A 19071-nucleotide genomic window follows, 5' to 3' on the forward strand; every position below is an offset into this window, starting at 1 on the left:
GAACATCACCGATTGATTTATCACACGATTTACAACTAATGGAGGCGAAATGACGGAATAAACAAAACAATGATCTCCATCAGAGAATTCAGTTCAAGTTTATTTGTATAGAGCTTTTAACTATTGACATCGTCTCAAAGCAGCTTTACAGAACAGAAGGTTAATATAAAGAATAATATAAAGGTTAATATGATACAAAATTCAGGATTAATATTAGATATATTTAAATGTGTAAATTGTATTTATCCCCGTTGAGCAAGTCTGAGGTGTGATCAGGTGGCAGTGGGGAGGAAAAACTTCCTTAGATGGTAACCAGACTCAAAGGGGAACCTCATCCTCGTATGTGTGACATTGTGGGTGTGATAATAAATATACAGTCTGACAAATGTTGTATTGATGTAAAAGATCACATGGAGTTCACATCTCTATAGTATCGCAGAGTCCAACTGGAGCTGGTAGATCTCTTTGCCTCAGGATTCTCAGAGTCAGTCTCGTCTCAGTGGAGGTCCAAGATCTTCATCGCACGGGTAGAAAGAGAGAAGCAGTGGAGAGGGATTAATGTAGCTGCTGTTCATAATATTTGCAAGTGTGATATCATAGTGCACAATATTGTGGGATGTATTATGTGTATGCCTGACTAAAGAGATACGTTTTTAATCTACATTTATACTGGGAAAGTGTGTCTGAGCCTCGAACACCATCAGGAAGACTATCCGGTTATCGACTGCAGTCTTGAGGAACTAAATGACCACATATATCAACAACAATAATCAGCTTGTTATTAGACTTGTTACTGCAGGAACGCAGACAACTTCTGTTTCAGCCTTTGTTGTGGTTAAAGCTTTTAAAATTTTCCCATGATCACAAGATATTCGACATATTTACATAACGCTTTTATTGTCACACAAGTTATTCCCAATGCTGGGAATTCTAGGAATTGAGCAGGTTTCTGCTCCTCACCTTGCTAAACATGAACAAATGTCTGGAGCTCTGCATCCCAGTACATGCAAAACAAAATGCATACATTACAACACCACACAACCATTATGAATATTTGAGAAGCCTCTGTGCTATACAGAAGGTTAATCTTCCATTAGGCTACTAAGTGTTGAGACTGGAAGTCGAGCAGCGCAGGTGTTTTTTGACCCATTTTTGATGTGAGTTCGATTTTCTGACTCTTAGGAAAAATGAATGTTCTTTGGCTTCTCTTAGTTCCCAACCTCAGTTTGGTCACCTGCCAATGCTTACACAGCAGTCAGCTCTATTCTATCACACGACAACACAAAGTCAACTGACCGCGTCTTTTTCCGAACTGTTGCCACTCTAATAATACACACTCAGAGGAAAGGGACGTCTGCCCTCTTCCACATACATGAGCTCACAGACCACAGTGATTGGCTGATGCCACTGTGATTGGCAGGAGGGAGAGTATGAATCCGTATGCTATCCCTACTATCCAGTGAGCACCACCAAATTGAGCTTTTTTTTGGTCCAATGCCTTATATGCAATTATTAGTTGTTTTCTAATTATATACACACTTAATGTTTATATATCATGTTCACTTGTCTAACTCCAGTTAGCACATTTTGAGTACAAATTCAGACTTACACCCTAGAAACAAAATCGGAGTGACTGGAGATCTTTCAAATCTCAGGCACTGTGGCCACATTGGAAGGCATCAGTTTTGTACACTGAATATCATGGGTTTAGACCTTGTTTGTGCCTTGCTGCAGTGTTAATTGTTAGCCTTGTGCCAGGTGTTTAAGTGGGTAGTGGTGGCTCAATCGGTTAAGGCCCTGGATTGTTGATTTGTGGATTGGGGTTCAAGCCCCAGCACTGCCAAGCTGCCACTGTTGGGCCCTTGAGCCAGGCTTTAGACCTCACTGTTCCAGGGGTGCTGTATCATGACTGATCCTGTGCTCTGACCACAACCTCCAAAGTTGGGATATGTAAAGAAAGGGCTTCTATTCTAGATGCCAACTTCCTGAGACATGGACGAAACAGATGACCGTGTCCACATCAGTGAAACAGCAAAGCTGGGAGAAATTTATGCAAATATAATGGTCTACCAATGGGAGTAGGGCACACATACTCCATGTCAAAGAGCATACACTGCTTCTTCATCCCTTATGCCATGATGCACTGCTGAATTTTATACACAAACACCAGAACCTTCTTCCGGAAGGGAGAAATCGCTGTTGGTCAATGTAGATTTGTGCACCTGGACATTAGGCTGTTCCTGTGTACACTGTATTAATCAGTATCTACAACTAGCCATGTTGTTGATTGTTCAGCTAAGCAGTTGCTATTTGTTTTTGTTTTTTCGTTTAGGTCCAGAAGCTACAATGCATGTGTCCATTGGATTTTCGTGGCGTTTTTCAGCTGGACGAGAGGAGGAGAGATGCTGTGATAGCACTCGGTATTTTCCTAGTGGAGTCTGAGCTGCAGGTACAAAACACTTGTGGAATTAGCTGAAGACAAATTCAAGTGCTACATTGATCACACTGCAATAACGATAAATCAAAAATAAAACTAAATAAATAACTATAAAGCAATGTTAATGTTTCCTACACCCATACTGTCCCTTTTAACGGCCTGAATCTTGTTTTCTGCCATTTTCTTATTTCTTATTATCCACTACTAAAGGAATTACGCTTATCAGATGTCCTTTAAGGCTCTCACTGATGGTTGGATTAAAAGACATTTACCTTCTGCTGAGATATAACCTCAGTTTGTTGTTAGACTTCGAGAGATGTTCGAACTCTGATTCTGCCGATTCCCAGAAAGCATCGAATGCAGCATTCATTTCCACAACATTCTCAACATATTCTACTTAATGATGCAGACGTTTAATGCTGAAGTTCGATGCTGATCTGAAGGAAAAAAATCACTCTCCTCCTTTTAATTTAAAATATATATTTTGAAGCAAAATAAATATTGTGAAGCAGCTCTTGTTTGTAGTTTTCACTATTTAACATGTGCACGATAAAAAATACACTGATGTATTTAATTCAATATGCAGTGATGTGAATTATGGACTGACTGTTACTATGCAAACAGTGACTTTATCCAGAGCGACGTACGAAAGTGCTTAGAAGTCTCTATCGATGAATACATTAATTCTGGCTCACTAGGTTACAGACTTAGGTTACCATCAGTCTAAAACTGTTTCAGGAAGAGGTAGGTCTTCACCTGTCGTTTGAAGATGGCTGACGACTCAGCAAGTTCATTCCACCACCTCAGTGCCAGAACAGAGAAGAGTCTTGGTGTGTACCTACCTTGTACCCTGAGAGATTGTGCTAGTAGATCAGAGGGAGCATAGTATACTGCGAGGACTCTCGTTACAACGGAACCTGTCGAGGGAAGAGAAATATTAAGCAGCGAGTAAACGGTCAGTTCTTGAAGTTGATGTGTTAGATGCAGAAAAAGTGGGTGAGTGTAAGGATGAAAGTCACAGAGAGACAAGGGAGAAATTGTGCTGGTTAGACGACTGGGTGAGAGGACCTCCAAATAGCAGGTCTTTTCTGCTGGTTCTACTGTCAGAAAACGAATCAACACCTTCTGGCCAATCAGATTGGAGAATTCAACAGCACCACGGCGAGATAAATAAATAAATAAATAAAACCGTATACCAAAAACGCAGTAAGGAATATAATGCACTTTAGGTTCTTCATAGTTTTTTATTTATTTATTTATTAATAACTAATGTTAGGATATGGAATTTTTTTTAAATTATGTATTCTTCTCAGCACAAAGATGCTATTGTCCCGTACCTCCTGGGTTTGCTGAAAGGTCTGCCACGCGTCCAGTGGATTGAAGAAAGCTCTGAGAGGAAGGGGAGAGGTAACCTACACACACACACACTCAGTCTCTGTGATGATTGTATTCTTTTGACTGTTTTCCTACATGCTGCTCATGTTCTTGCTGTTCCTACAGAAACTCTCCCTGTAGCCGAGAACTTCAGCTTTTGCTTGGTGACTATGCTGTATGACGTGGCTCAGAGAGATGAGACCTTACGGATTCAGGTTGGTGCAGTGCTGCTGTCTATCAAACACCTAGATTTTATACGCAACAATCATACTAATAGAATTCTTTAACTTTATTAATACCTGAGGGCAAATTAAGTCAGTAAAAAGAAGGCAACATCTATTCTTTAGTGTAAATCGATTCTGAAGTCAAATGTTTTGCTCTCCTAAAAATTATTTATATTTATAATAGAAATGTTGGTCTTGCATTGATTTTGAAATTTTTTTTTTTTTATTACAATAGGTTATTGATGATATTTCTGGAGAATCAAAGAAGTTTTATTTGATACAAAGATTTCCGCACTTCTTTATCTTTTCTTTATCTCCAGTCATCTGGTAGATTAAATAAACAAGCTTGTGCTCTTTCAGTACTGATGTGGACATTTTTAGAGATTAATACATGCGGTGGTCTCTGGTCAACAAAAATTGGACCAAAGTTAGATATTTATCCTTATCATAAACTTTTGTAAAAAACAAAGAAAAAACAAAGAATGCAAAAAATTTTACCTCAGGAAATTTAGCAGTGGTATTTTCGATTCATCCGCTGACTCGTATCTTTTTGATTCGGTTCACCAAAAAGATTTGTTCAGATACATTTACTGATTTGTTGAGTTTTTTACTTTAAGTGAAACTGTGGTACAAATTACAAAAAAACGAATGCTTGACAAATAGAAACTTAAAGACAGGAGAGAATGAAACAGATGCATGTGATTAGGAAATGTGATGTGCTGGAGCTGATGGGGAATTTATTACAGCATCATTTGGGAGCGACTATGACGGGCCGTTTATGTTGCAGATTGATTAGATTTTGGAATAAATAGTCCAGTGTTCAAGCCTCAGCACCACCAAGCTGCCACTGTTGGGCAATTAAATAAAGGCCCTTAACCCTCTCTGCCCCTGCTCTATGACCCAAAATTCCTCAGCTGGCATATGTGGAAAAAATGACTTCCACTCTGCTGTAATGTATATTTTGGCCTAAACAAAGATTTCTTCTTTACAGCTTTCTTAATTTAAGTCACCTGTTTCATACAGGAGAACAAAAACTACGAGTCGGTGCATGAAAGTGAACGATTCATTCACTTAAACGATTCGTTAAAAACACTGATTCAGAAACACAGAGATTAACTGTTGTGGATAATGCTTCCGATTTAAAATCATTATTTATTCCTTGTTAATTATTTATTATTTATATTTACATATTTTTTCGTTCTTATACAGTATGTTAAAGATGGTGTGTTGAAACTGTTCAGTGGAGTCACTTTTTTTGGGATAAATCAATTACTTATAAATTAATTAAATGACTTTGTTTTTGATTAGGATAGTAAAAGATGTAGAAGGAAGGATAGTAAAAGAGATTTTTTGGTCCACCTTGCAAAAATGTCTAGAGCAGAATTATTTCAGTCTTGAAATTATATTAAAAAAAAGGCACAATGTTCCTTTTTGGCAATTTAATGAATGAAATAAAAACTACTAGATAAATTGGACAATATTCAAGATATTTTCATTTACTGAGGTGTTTTTCTTTTTGCATTGCACTTAAACAAAGTCCTGAGACAAACAGAAGAATGAAAGGAGTTGTTCAATTCATTCAAGAATCATTACGACGTGGTGAAATGATTGATTTTGATTTTGTAAAAATCTCTCGTCCTGTACAGATACTAGAGGCTTCGATGGACCTCATGAAGGTTCTCCTTGAAATATGTCGCAACCCTGAGGATCAGGATAAAGGTCTGCATCTGTAACAGCATCTCTCATGTCCTGATCAACCTTTCAAACCTTTCCTTTATGAGCTAAAGCAGTGATCGCAAAAAGCTCTAGATGTTGTTTTATTTCTTATTGTGTTTACTCAGAATACCTGTGTCGATACACTCTGCCCTGTCTGCTGGGTGTGGTGCGAGCGTCTGGGCGTTACAGCAACACGGATGAACCGCTGCTGTCCAAGTTGTTCCCTCGGACCACAACGCAGCCCGTGACTGCCTCGGAGGAGCCGGAGTCAGTGAGGCGGCGCTCATTCAACGACTTCCGCTCCATCTTACCCAGCTCGCTGCTCACCGTGTGTCAGAGTGACACGCTGCGCCGCAAAACCAGCAGTGTCTCCAGCATTTCCCAGCAGGTGTGTAATGACATCGTATTTTTTTTAATCGTTCTACAGTTGCATTTGATGCTACGAAAAATTCATGAACCAAATTTGTTCTTATCGCTTAGACTGTTGCAACATTTAAACAACTATTCCTTTATTTTTGTCAGTTAGTTAATTACACAGAGACAATCACGATTCCATCCCATGTTTTGTAACAGGCCAGTCCCGAGCGTACAGGATTACCTCCAGGCTCTCCTGCTGACCCGTCTGCTCCTTACTTTGAAGGTAACGCTCGAACATCGTAAATGTCTGTATGAAATCAAGCCCCTTAGACCTGAGCCGTGTTACGGAGCATGTTCTTACTAGTTGACATCCTTCAAGTATAAATTCAGTTCAATCTGTACACGCCGATCAAAATAATGTGATGCCGAATTATTATTTTTATTTATCATTTACATAGTTAATTATTAATCATATTAATATACACCTTTTTGATGGAATTGGCTAAAATGTCTAAATTTCAGTTTTCAGTTCTTTTCATTTACTTTTACTTTTACATATAAGTCAATTAAATTAACATCATAGTTCATTTAGAAAATTTATTATAGTCAAAGTAGACATCAAGCTCTGTAAACGGTCTGTAAGATCTCTTTTTGTGAGCTTCTGGTTGCCCAATCTTAAAAAGGTTTCTTGTGTAGATGTGCCTGTAAAAAGAGACGATGTATTTAAAACCATGGATAAATTCTGTTAAGCTCATTAAAGATCTCAGGAGAAGATTTGTGGACCTCAGCGAGTCCTCAACTGAACCTCAAAGCAACAACTACAACACTGGTGAAGGTCTTACAGGCATCAGGAAAGTCCTACATCACCATTACCTGGAAGAATATTAATTAGTCAATGCAATTTATTTGTATAGTGCTTTTAACAATTGTCTCAAAGCAGCTTATGGAAGTATAGATACAGAAAAAAAATGTAAAATTAGGTTACTGTTTATCTTTAACATCTATTGCTAATGAGCAAACCTGAGGTGAAGACGTCAAGGAAAAACTTCCTTAGATGATATGAGGATGAGGAAGAAATATTGAGAGGAACCAGACCCAGAAGGGAACCTCATCTTTATTCGAGTGACATTGGACGGTAAATAATGTAAATGTAAATGATGTCCTTTCTACAACGGTTTACAGTTGAGTCAAATTGTGCAGCCGAAAGTTCCTGAGGAACTAATAGGTCAGTGTAATTTCTGAGTTCTTTACAGACCTAACACTAATTCCTTTAAATGTTCACTGATGAAGACCAGAGCACAAAGCTGACTGACGCAATGGCTGTTCATTGATGCTGTGATAATCTCCAGGTGGTTTTTAATGCAAGGAAAAAGCCTCATCCTAAAATCTTTAAAAAAAAATCTTTAAAAAAAGCCTCATCCTAAAAAAAGTGTATAGAGTGTAGTGATAACCAGGAAGAGGTCCTTTCCTTTAGGAGGACTATTCTTTGGTCAAGATACAGCAATAATGAAATGATGATCAGTGCAATGTATGGTGAAAATTGGTGAGGTTTTGAATCTGAAGACCTCCATCTCGACTGTGAAGCCTGGTGATGGCAGCATCATGTTGTGCAACAGGGACCAGTGCACTTCAGACAGTAGATATGCATCATGGAGGGATATCAAGAAAAACTGAAGCGACACCTCAATCATGGGACACAATCAGGTCTTCCAGCAGGACAGTGATCCTAATCATACTTCTAATAGAGCTAACAGACAGACAATACAAGTCCTGAGTCACATAGAAGAGCTCATGAAAAGCTACCTCATGCATTTGATTTTGAGGACATTAACCCCATTCCCTTTTATCCTCAGAAAAGGCTCACATGGCATCTGGTTCAGAATAGCGCTATGCATTAGGACTGGAATCCCTTAGGGCGCAACTGAAGGAAAAAAACAAACTCAGAATGTTTTTACTTTGATGTGAATGCAGTCAGATATGAAGTGTATGTTATATAACTGCACAAGCGAGATTAAAAGCCAGTCCTCTAGCTGAGACCAATTAGGAGCTCAAATGAAGGAAGTGAGCTTGAACAGCTGTTAGCGTCAGCGTTCACACGCTGTGCTGACAGTGCTGCCATTTTCTACCCCTTTAATTTTTTTCTTTACAGAGTTTTGTAGCGTTTCTAGTTATGAAGCACTGTGCAGATCTCGATTATATATTTATATAGATAATGTGACCGTGTTACAACCAGTGCAGATCCATCTATCCATCCATTTTCTACCGCTTACCAGTGCAGATAATATCTTAAAATCAAAGATGCATATATTGATTGTGCCTTGCCTGTATTGGGCCTGAGTGTACTTGTGTTTGTTTATAGCAGCATCATATTTACCTGATGGCAGCGCCGTGGACCCGGACTACTACTTTTCCACCATCAGCTCCAGTTTCTCTGTGTCTCCACTTTTCACTGGAAGCAGCACTAGAGGTTTCGACGTTCCTTTGGACATGCTGAGGCGACTCCTTCAGATGGTCAGTGCTTCATATACGTCCTTCTCATCCTGCTCTGCTTTTCCCTTTCTCTCTCTCTCTCTCTCTCTCTCTCTCTCTCTCTCTCTCTCTCTCTCTCTCTCTCTCTCAGTCTCTATCTCTGAAGTGTCATAAATATAGATGAATAAATTCATGAGTAGACAGATGGGTAGATGTGTGGCTAGACAGATGGGTGATGGATAGATGAATGACGATGCTTATGTAAGTATGTTTTTAATTGATCCCGTCAGGAATATTGTTTGACACACCAAACAGAACAGCGAATGTACTAAATATAACAACAGTTTCTTCATTCAAACTACCGGACTACTCAACAACTAGAACTGAACTGTTACCAAACACACGCATCCATCTGCTGCTGTTACATAAGTGTATATATGTTTTTATAAGAACCCTCTTGTTTACAACCCTCACTATATTTTTTTTATAGTATGCAGTACACACACTGGTCCACGCTATTTGGCGTACTTTGTCCTGTAGTGTTTTGTATCGTCCTTTCTCACACTGTTTGCACTAGGTTGCACTTTATGTGTCTAGGACAACTTACTTTAAGTCCTATATTGACTGTAAGTGGAGGAAATGAGTGAAATAGAAATATTCTTTTAGCAAATTATATTTCAGAATCTCTCACATGCTTTCTGCTAATGAGGCACTTTGTTTTCAGGTTGAACAGTTTGTCTCCGAGACGTTTTTAAAGAAACTGGACCAAACCATGGTGGACTTTTTGGAGGTAAGCTGCATTATTATTGCCATTTATTCCATTTGCTTCGCCCTCGGTCAGTCATAATGCAGTACTAATGGGATCCGTGCTTTCTGTTGCAGAGCAATCCTGGACATCATCTCTTCTACAAAACCTTCAGTGACCCTCTGTATGTGTCAATATTTAAAATGTTGAGGGACACGCTATACTATACGAAAGGTAACAGAGATAATAAGGTACTCTTGCGTTCAGCTGTTTGTTGTTATGCTTAATGTTGTGGAACATTTACAACATTTATTATTAACAAACAGATGAGCAGACAGTGTAGCATGTATTTTGCTGTATTAATCTTGAAGTGAAACACACATTATAGAGCATCCAGCCAAACCCATAAAGTGTATACAGATATCTATCTATCTATCTATCTATCTATCTATCTATCTATCTATCTATCTATCTATCTATCTATCTATCTATCTATCTATCTATCTATCTATCTATCTATCTATCTCTCTCTTTCTATATATATATATATATATATATATATATATATATATATAAATATATATATATATAGATAGATAGATAGATAGATAGATAGTGTATACAGATATCTATCTATCTCTCTCTCTCTATATATATATATATATATATAGATAGATATCTGTATACACTTTATGGGTTTGGCTGGATGCTCTATAATGTGTGTTTCACTTCAAGATTAATAAAGCAAAATACATGCTACACCGATCACTGATGCTTGATTTACATCCAATAACAATTTCTGTGCAGACCTGCAGACGTCTTTCGTGAAGGAGGTGCATGACTTTGTGCTGGAGCAGTTCAGCAGCAGTCAGTCAGAGCTGCAGCGAATCCTGCATGAGGTGGAATCCCTGCACAGCGAATTGAGCCCACTGAAGTTACGATGCCAGGCCAATGCTGCCTGCGTGGACCTCATGGTGTGGGCCATCACTGAGGAACAGGGTGAGAGGATCATTGTTTGAAAGAGCTTTTACCTTCTGCATTTGAAGTGTGTAAGAACAATAGATAGTGGGTGTAAGAAACTGCTTGACGTCTGATTGGTTGATTAGCAACTCTAAATTATCCATTTTGTGTGTATGTGTGTGTGTGTGTGAGAGAGAGTGTATGTCCACCTAAGCATTTTAAAAAAACCCTAACCTACTAGATTTATGTTATAATCAAAAAAGCTTTAGTTGTGCTGTCCATTTTATCATTTGCCCAGCAGGGGGCTCACATCATTCCTTCTCACCAGCAGCTAACCATTATAGAGTCACTATACTCTACACACAGAAACCCAACAGTGTCCTGACTAATCATTCGGCAATTGTTCATGCGTTTTGAACATGTCCGTTGCATTCGGAGAATCGAAATGTCAGTGTACTGTTAGAAAGGATTTGAACATTTTAAAGTGAAATGTCTCACATCTCTATTGTACTGTACCTATCATAAATAAGGTACATTTTAAAGTCTTCTTATGCCAGAAATGAACAGGAAACGCAAACTGCATTTAAGGATGAATTATTTTAACTGCAGCACAGGAGCTTCAGACGATCGATGTCTGATTACAGCCGGAACTGATGAGGCTTATGTTCATTTCCCTGTGGTGTGTAGATATTTAACAACTTTGATCAAATCCTGATATTTTCTGTGCTAGAAAATCACATCACATTTATCTAGCAAGGTTTTAGAGGCCTGTTTAAGCAGACCTAAAGATGGGACAAGATTAGAATGCAATTTTCCATGCAATTTTGATTTATTGTATTTTTTTAAAGGTGAAGTGTTAAAGTAAGTTTTATATATATTTTATATTATATTTTAAAGAAGGTTCATTCTGTTTGTTTCACTTTTTGATAGGTGCTGAGAACCTTTGCACCAAGCTGTCTGAGAAGCTGCAGTCTAAGACGTCCAGTAAGGTCATCATAGCACACATGCCTTTGCTCATCTGCTGCCTTCAGGTTAGTGCGGTGAATCGCAGTTCTAGGTGTGTGATAATAAACACAGACACTGATCCAGAAAATGCGTAACAGAGATATAGATGATTAAAAAAACAAACAAACAAACATGCAAAATATTACCACTGTTCTATCTTTGTGTTATTCTAGGGTCTCGGGCGGCTGTGTGAGCGCTTTCCAGTGGTGGCTCACTCTGTCACCATGTCTCTAAGAGAGTTCCTGGTGGTGCCGTCACCTGTTCTGGTCAAACTCTACAAGTACCACATCCAGTATGCCAGTGGTGAGACCCATTATCTTTCTATCACAACTAGTTTAAATCACATGCATAGAGACACTTCAGTTATTAGTGTGGGGAGTGTGGGGAATCAGACTTTTCTCTTTTTTTTGGGAACAAAAAACAAAGGGACCGGTGAGATTAAGATCCACGTGACAAACGAACATTCCCAGTCCACCTTCAGTGCCCACTCCAGTAAGAAAAGCCAGCCGTCCATGTACGAGCAGCTTCGAGACATCTCCATAGACAACATCTGCAGGTAAATAAGTAATGGAAAGGAGAGATTCCCATGCCAAGCTGTAATGAATGTATAATAGAGAATGTTTTCTGAAGAACAGTGATCTATACTGTACAGTACTACACCGCAGCAATACAGTACAAGCTTGTTTTGTTCCGTTAGTTCTTTGTATCTCATTTATTGTCATGTAGGTGCCTGAAAGCAGGACTGACGATGGATTCGGTCATCGTGGAGGCGTTTCTCGCCAGCCTCTCCAACCGCCTTTACATTTCACAGGAAAACGATAAGTACGTCTTTTGTCTGTTTGTAAACCTCTCAAGTGCTCAAACTGACTATTAGCTCTTTCAGACTAAATCGGTTATTCCTGAAAGCGTGAAAGTGTCACTTAAATGTTACCTCCTTTCTAGGGATGCTCACCTTATTCCGGATCATACCATCCGGGCACTGGGGCACATCGCGGTGGCGTTGAGGGACATGCCACGTGTAATGGAACCCATCCTGCAGATCCTGCAGCAGAAGTTCTGTCAGCCGCCCTCCCAACTCGACGTGCTCATCATTGACCAGCTGGGCTGCATGGTCATCACAGGAAATGTGGGGTTGCACATCATTTTAGTGCTTTATAGAAACATTTATTTATTATTTTTGCACATTGTGTGCTTAAGGCAAAACCTTCTCCTTAATTGAGCTCAGCAAGGACAACCAAATCCTGAGAGTGCTTTTACTCTGAAATCGCCTGGAGTGGGGTATCATTGTTATTTTCCAGGTTAAGAGCAGTGAAAAAAAGAACAAAGATGGCCGAATGCCTTTTTTTTTTGTCTTTAAAAGCATTACCCTTCAGAACGTTTCCATATTTCAGAGCGTAAAAAGCAGAAAGGCCAAAGATAACTCAGAATGACACTACCGCCACCATGCTTCACAGTAAGGATGAGGAGCACTTTGTTTTAAAGGCAAAAAATAATTTCTCTTTATTGAACTTTTCTCTACCAAACTCCGGGGAGATTTTTTTGCACATAGTCGGACTCCGTTAGAGCTAAATATTTGACTTGGATGGCAACTAGAAAGTCAGAATAAATTTAGGGGTTTCATAGCAATGTGAATGCATACTTAGGCAATTTAATAGCATATGCAATCTATTTTGAAATACCATTTGCAGTACTCTGGTTAATTTTGTGGAGATTCATGACATATAATCCCATTACCTCACATTTGTTTCAGTTCCAGCTTGTAACTGTGCAATATGTTTAAAAAAAAACCAAAAAGGTCATTGGGGTGATCCAAGACACTCTGTATTAGTAATATTAATTTTAAATTGCCAACTTTTCTTTGCTTCTTACTAAATCTGTGTGAGAATTGGTAATATTTATTGCTTAACCTTCTTAATCTTTCAGCAATACATATACCAGGAGGTCTGGAACTTGTTTCAGCAAATAAGTGTGAAAGCCAGCTCCATGGTGTATTCCACAAAAGACTACAAGGATCACGGTTACAGGTAGGTCTGCGTGTCACTTCCTGTCATTCAGCAGAAATAGTTTTGTTACTGAAATAATGCAGGACTCATTATGTGATATTATCAATACGTGTCTCCAGAAGTATTACCGTCATGGTTTTTAAGGGCGATGTTCTTTTTTTGTGCCGTATATACAGGCATTGTTCCCTGGCCGTGATTAATGCTCTGGCAAACATTGCGGCTAACCTGCAGGCTGAACAGAAGGTGGACGAGTTGCTTGTAAACCTGCTAGAGCTGTTCGTTCAGCTGGGCCTGGAGGGCAAGCGCGCTAGTGAGAGAGCCAGTGAAAAAGGCCCAGCTCTTAAGGTATATACACCAACACTTTCCCAAGCAGGTTCTGTTTCATAGATACAGACTGTAACATTCATCACTGAAAATGAGTACGTGTGAATAACAAGCTCATCTTGTTTATCTTGTTGAAATGACCACAGAGTTTATCCTGTGCTTGGAAGGTTGATTTGTAAGTCAGAATAAATTGTATGCCATTTCCTGTCATATGATTGATGGAGGATGAGGTAAGATCCAGGAATCATAAAGGGATGAAGAGAATATAATATATTTTTTTAATTTTAATTTTAATTTTAATTTTTTTTTTAATCCAAGAGGGCACAAGGATGATATAGAAAAACCAACAACACCACATCAACACAGTAACTGTACTTTCTGGTGTTTCGCTGACTGTGGGCCTTTTTACACCTGGTCCCTTCATGTGTTGTCTCTGATCCGATAGCTATCTGATTTGTTAAAACTGTTCCATTTACATTAGGCCACATAAATGCGTCTTAGCGAATCGGATATCAATCCAATCTTTCTACTCCCGCCCAATATGCAAATATATTTTACCTCAGTGGAACACGTTTTGGTGTATGCGGTTTTCAGAATGCAATCAAAAAGATGACGAAAAAACTTATGACGGTTATGGTACAAAAAACAGCTTTTACATTTATTTGTTTCTGGCGTGATGCACAATTCATGAGTCACCTGCGAGTGACATACTTCCATTTGGGAGGAGTATAGCACTGATGTATGTGGCTTGAACAACCACGTTCATTTACACCTGTCCAGTTTCATCTGAAATGCGTCCCAGACCTCCTCCTGAAGGGGTTTGAACCATCGGATTTATATCCGTCTCAAAAACATTTCAGAGGGCACCTGGTCTTTTTACGATCACAGAAATCGCATGAAGTGACCAGGTGTAAAAAGCCCCTGTCTTATCCATAACTTTTTAGTCTAGCTCCTAGGTTACAAAACCTACAGGTCAAAAATGGCCTATCGCTCTTTACTCGAAGTCAATTTATTCTATAAAAATAAAACATTCATATTACCATACCAAAAAGAACTACTCGCACAATATTGTATCCCCCACACCTAATAGTTTGTGAAGCTCCTTTTGCTCTTGCCAACACTTCTGGTGCTGACTGTGCATATAAAGGAACAACAAAGAAGCATCATAGCTTAAGACTCGTAAAACAGGTCTAACTGTTAGGGCAGTTGGAGAGACATTTAATCTCTGATAAAAGATATTCAGATAACGTTTAGATTCTACATAGTGATACTCCGTGTTTTGTTTGTTGTTCCTAATGGAAGTATGCAGGTTTGTATACAAGCACACGATGACATAATGTCTGAATTTAGCTAATATTATTATCGCAGTGCTTACAGTGTTACCACCAGTATAACAGTTCATGCATTTGTAGTTGAACAGTAATAAAGCAATCTTGTATTAAGGTTAAAACAGATTGTGTAACATTTATTAAAGTTTCTTATGACAAAGAAACACAAAGCGATCAAGATTTATTTGATTATACTTTATTTATTTATTTATTTATTTATTTATTTATTTATTGCAATCGAGTTCCTACAAAAAATACAATAAAAAAACAAAAAAGACTTGAATGAAGTCACACACCGAATCTACATAAATGGACAAACGAATGTAGTCCGACCTGCCCTGACATGGGAATATTAAAAATATCTTTGTTTTTTGTATGGAAAAAGTTACAAAAAAAGTTAACGTTACATACCACCTAAGAGATCTTTTTGCGTATTTAACGATACCCAGACAAATTGTCGGTATCCCAGATGTTCAGCTTAAACCAGTTCTGTATTGTGTATCTGTATTTTGTGTATTTGAATTGTGATCTGTTTTAAATCACAATGACGAAAATAAATGTCCCACTACGTTTACAGAACAAACAGAAATTTCACTTACCAATATTAAACCTTACTTTCAAACATTCAAAGCTGAAAACATTCAATGCTGTATTTCAAGGCTATGAGCAGAACCTAGCAGCCGTGATTGAAACATGTGTCATGATTATGAGCTTTTGTACTCAGCATTAAAAAAAATATTCTGTCTTTCTTTAGGCTTCAAGCAGTGCTGGTAATTTAGGAGTTCTCATTCCTGTCATCGCAGTGGTATGAGCCAACAACACAATATTTGTTTACTCGCATATTGCACGCTATATCAGAGACGTATTTATTTAAAATTTGCAAAAAATTTAACTTGGTTTCATTTCCAGCTGACCAGACGATTGCCGCCAATAAAGGAGGCTAAGCCCAGGCTGCAGAAGCTTTTCAGGGACTTTTGGCTCTATTCAGTCGTCATGGGCTTTGCAGTAGAAGGCTCAGGTAAGCTGTGAATGGAAAATATACAGAAAGGGGAAGAATCACCAAAGTGTCAATACTGTAAAGTAAATTTGAATCTTTTTTCAGTGTTTATCATTTTCTATAGATTTGTTCCCCCCCAACTCAATGAAGGTTTCATTTGGTGTGACAACATTCACATAACTAAAGATGCCTTGTCCTTTGCAGCATTAGTAGAAGAATTCTATTAGAGTTGAAATCGTCAATTCCACTATAATAACGGTTTAATGCTGTTTCTGAAAACTGAAAAAAAAAATCTGGTTGTGGTAGTCTAGTGGTTAAGGTGTCAGACTACTGACCGGAAGGTCAGGAGTTCGAATCCCAGGTCCATCAACTTCCACTGCTGGGCCCCTTAGCAAGGCCCTTAACCCTCAGTTGTATAAATGGAAATAAATTGTCACTCTGGATAAGGGTGTCTGCCAAATGCCAGAAATGTAAATCTAATAATTTCTCAGGGGATCACACAGAAGGTTATACAAACATGGGACCCTTAAATAAATTTAAATCAAGAAGAATGTACTCCTTCCTCTATGTTGGCCCCATTTAATTTATATTGAATTATTTCTTCTTATTATTTTTATTTTTTTAAATCATCATTTATTTATTTATTTATTTATTTTCTCTGGTGTATGGGAATGGAAATTTACTGGAAGAAAAATGTAAAAATAAATAAATTGTATGTGTCTCATTGTCACTGAATACTTTCAATGGTACCTTGTTCAGACAAAAATAATAATAATGTGTATTAATAATAATAATGTTTTTGTTCTTTCTAATAAAAACCTGAATTTTACTGAAAGTTTGATTAAGATATATAATTGGCATGAAATCGCCATGGCAACAAACGTAAATACAAACAGTTATCCTAGAGCACACATGAAAATACTATATACCAGAGTGGTGTGCAGTGATACCTATGCAAATTTTGTAATTTTTCTCCAGGTTTATGGCCAGAGGAATGGTACGAGGGCGTGTGTGAAATCGCCACGAAATCTCCTTTGCTGACATTTCCTAGTGGTGAGCCTCTGCGCTCGGAGCTGCAGTATAACTCGGCTCTGAAGAATGACACGGTCACGCCGGTACGTTTACTTTAAGAACTCGCTCATAAATTAATTGTGAAATAATTCAGATAGTTATATCGGGCTTGTGTGGATAAAATCATTCATTTATTTACACTGAATAAAAAAGCTGGAGAAATGTTAGGCCAAGTTCTTTTTAAAAAAAAAAGAAGGGAAAGACTTCTTATTTATGGTGCTTCTTATTTATGGTGCTTTTTTTGTTTGTTTTTTTGTAGGCAGAGCTGAACGATTTGCGAAGCACCATTATTAACTTACTGGATCCTCCACCTGAAGTAGCAGCTCTTATCAATAAGCTGGACTTTGCCATGTCTACCTACCTGCTTTCGGTCTACCGGCTGGAATATATGAGGTACTTCAGCAGTATGTATATGCTATAGCAGTATATATAGAGGGTTAAGAGCCATGTTCAGGGGCCCACCATCAGATGCTTGGGGGACCTGGGATTTGAACTTTCCGATCAGTAGTCCCAACACATTAACCATTAAGATACCACATCAATTATTCCTCTTATTCATCTTTTTCCTGAAAGCGCAAGTCTCGTCTGGCTCAAACCAGTCAACTGTTTTACATTTCAGGTCTCTGGTGTTACTGATAATGTGACTTGTAAAAATGGCAGGAAAAAAATAGCATCAATAAGCCATCAGTGTTGCAGTGACTGTGCCTCAACAGGTTTAATGACTGGGTAGATGACCTGAGGCAGAGATGGAGGTAGCAGAGATGAGGATGTTGAGGCTCTCTTTAGGAGTGACGAGGATGGACAGGATTAGGAACCAGCACATCAGAAGGACAGCTCAGGATGGCTGTTTTGGGGACAAGGTCAGAGAGGTTAGATTGAGATGGTTTGGACATACACAGAGGAGGGAAATGGCTGTATTGGTAGAAGGATGTTGGAGATGGAGCTGCCAAGTAAAAGGTCAAGAGGAAGGCCAAAGATTTGGATATGGATTTGTTAAAAGAGGGCGTTAAATGGTGCAAGAGTAGAGGATGCCGAGTATAGAGTTAGGTGGAAACAGATGATCCGCTGTGGCGACCCCTAATAGGACAAGCTGAAAGAAGAAGAAGATGATGAAGCTATAGCCCCGGGTTAGCTCAGTTCGTATTACTGTAATGCAAGTTAGTGTGGTACAATAACACCACAGTAACCGTGCCTTCTACAATAATCCACATATCATCAATGTGTATTTTACCTTCAGTGCTTTAAGCCGTCTGTAAGAATGGAAGGAATACGAAGCCAGACGCTGGTGCTCAAGACAGGAATTTCACAGGAATGTCTTCAGTTTATTGCTGTTATTGTGATTTGTCCCTGAGATCATTTTTATTCTTACAAATACTAAGATACAGCTTTTTCTAAAGAGCCAGATTTAACCCTTGTGTTATGTTACCTCTTTGACCTGGGATATTATTAGTGTTTTAAATGCACTACAGACAAAAAAAAAAACCCTCCATAAAAGACATTTGTTCTTATTCTTATTCCCAAACAATAAAAATAACATTTGTGATTAATGATTACTACATTTAACAATGAAAGTGTAATTCGGTTTTTGTGATGACGTTATAATTTGTGCAACAACATATGCTATAATAAAAACCATGGTGCAATTCGTCCCACTTCTGTGGTATCAGGAAATATAATATTTAAATTAGGGGGCTGTCAATCGATTAGAAAATTAACTCATTAATCCGAAATTTCGGATTTATTTCAGGTTAAAATTTCCGATTAAAGACAGCTCAGCTAATCAGTCAGCTGATACTATCCAAGTGCATTAATTATACATTTTAATTGTAAAATTTGAATTTCAAATAGCTAAAATGTAATTTAAATCATTTTAAATTTGAGTAGATTTTATTTATTCTTAATTTTAAAAATTATTTATAAATTTATTTACTTTTTACGTATTTTTTTTTAATCCATTTTTATTTCATTTATTTTTTATTGGTGGATTTATTTTTGCAATTCATTTGAAATATTTGATATTGGAAAAGAAAAGGAAACAAACAAGTATTTTCAAATACTAAT

The 19071-nt window shown here is 38.0% G+C and overlaps 1 protein-coding gene across 3 annotated transcripts in view; it reads left to right on the plus strand.

The window, feature by feature from the left end:
* pi4kaa (phosphatidylinositol 4-kinase, catalytic, alpha a) overlaps positions 1 to 19071 on the plus strand; it is a 38676-nt gene that overhangs the window by 361 nt on the left and 19244 nt on the right. For 2 of the 3 annotated variants that reach the window (XM_047804688.1, XM_027139606.2), the window contains exons 2-22: positions 2333 to 2449; positions 3751 to 3844; positions 3938 to 4026; positions 5682 to 5754; positions 5877 to 6139; positions 6325 to 6391; positions 8468 to 8619; positions 9302 to 9367; positions 9460 to 9556; positions 10130 to 10321; positions 11213 to 11313; positions 11461 to 11590; positions 11714 to 11843; positions 12014 to 12109; positions 12230 to 12413; positions 13211 to 13311; positions 13467 to 13635; positions 15697 to 15747; positions 15852 to 15960; positions 16918 to 17054; positions 17270 to 17403. In XM_047804688.1, the coding sequence (XP_047660644.1) occupies positions 2333 to 2449; positions 3751 to 3844; positions 3938 to 4026; positions 5682 to 5754; positions 5877 to 6139; positions 6325 to 6391; positions 8468 to 8619; positions 9302 to 9367; positions 9460 to 9556; positions 10130 to 10321; positions 11213 to 11313; positions 11461 to 11590; positions 11714 to 11843; positions 12014 to 12109; positions 12230 to 12413; positions 13211 to 13311; positions 13467 to 13635; positions 15697 to 15747; positions 15852 to 15960; positions 16918 to 17054; positions 17270 to 17403 (2552 nt within the window). The remainder of the gene's footprint in view (positions 1 to 2332; positions 2450 to 3750; positions 3845 to 3937; positions 4027 to 5681; positions 5755 to 5876; positions 6140 to 6324; positions 6392 to 8467; positions 8620 to 9301; positions 9368 to 9459; positions 9557 to 10129; positions 10322 to 11212; positions 11314 to 11460; positions 11591 to 11713; positions 11844 to 12013; positions 12110 to 12229; positions 12414 to 13210; positions 13312 to 13466; positions 13636 to 15696; positions 15748 to 15851; positions 15961 to 16917; positions 17055 to 17269; positions 17404 to 19071) is intronic. The other variant, XM_047804689.1, reaches the window with a different exon arrangement.

This window comes from Tachysurus fulvidraco, chromosome 20, assembly GCF_022655615.1.
Source record: "Tachysurus fulvidraco isolate hzauxx_2018 chromosome 20, HZAU_PFXX_2.0, whole genome shotgun sequence".
Taxonomy (NCBI): domain Eukaryota; kingdom Metazoa; phylum Chordata; class Actinopteri; order Siluriformes; family Bagridae; genus Tachysurus; species Tachysurus fulvidraco.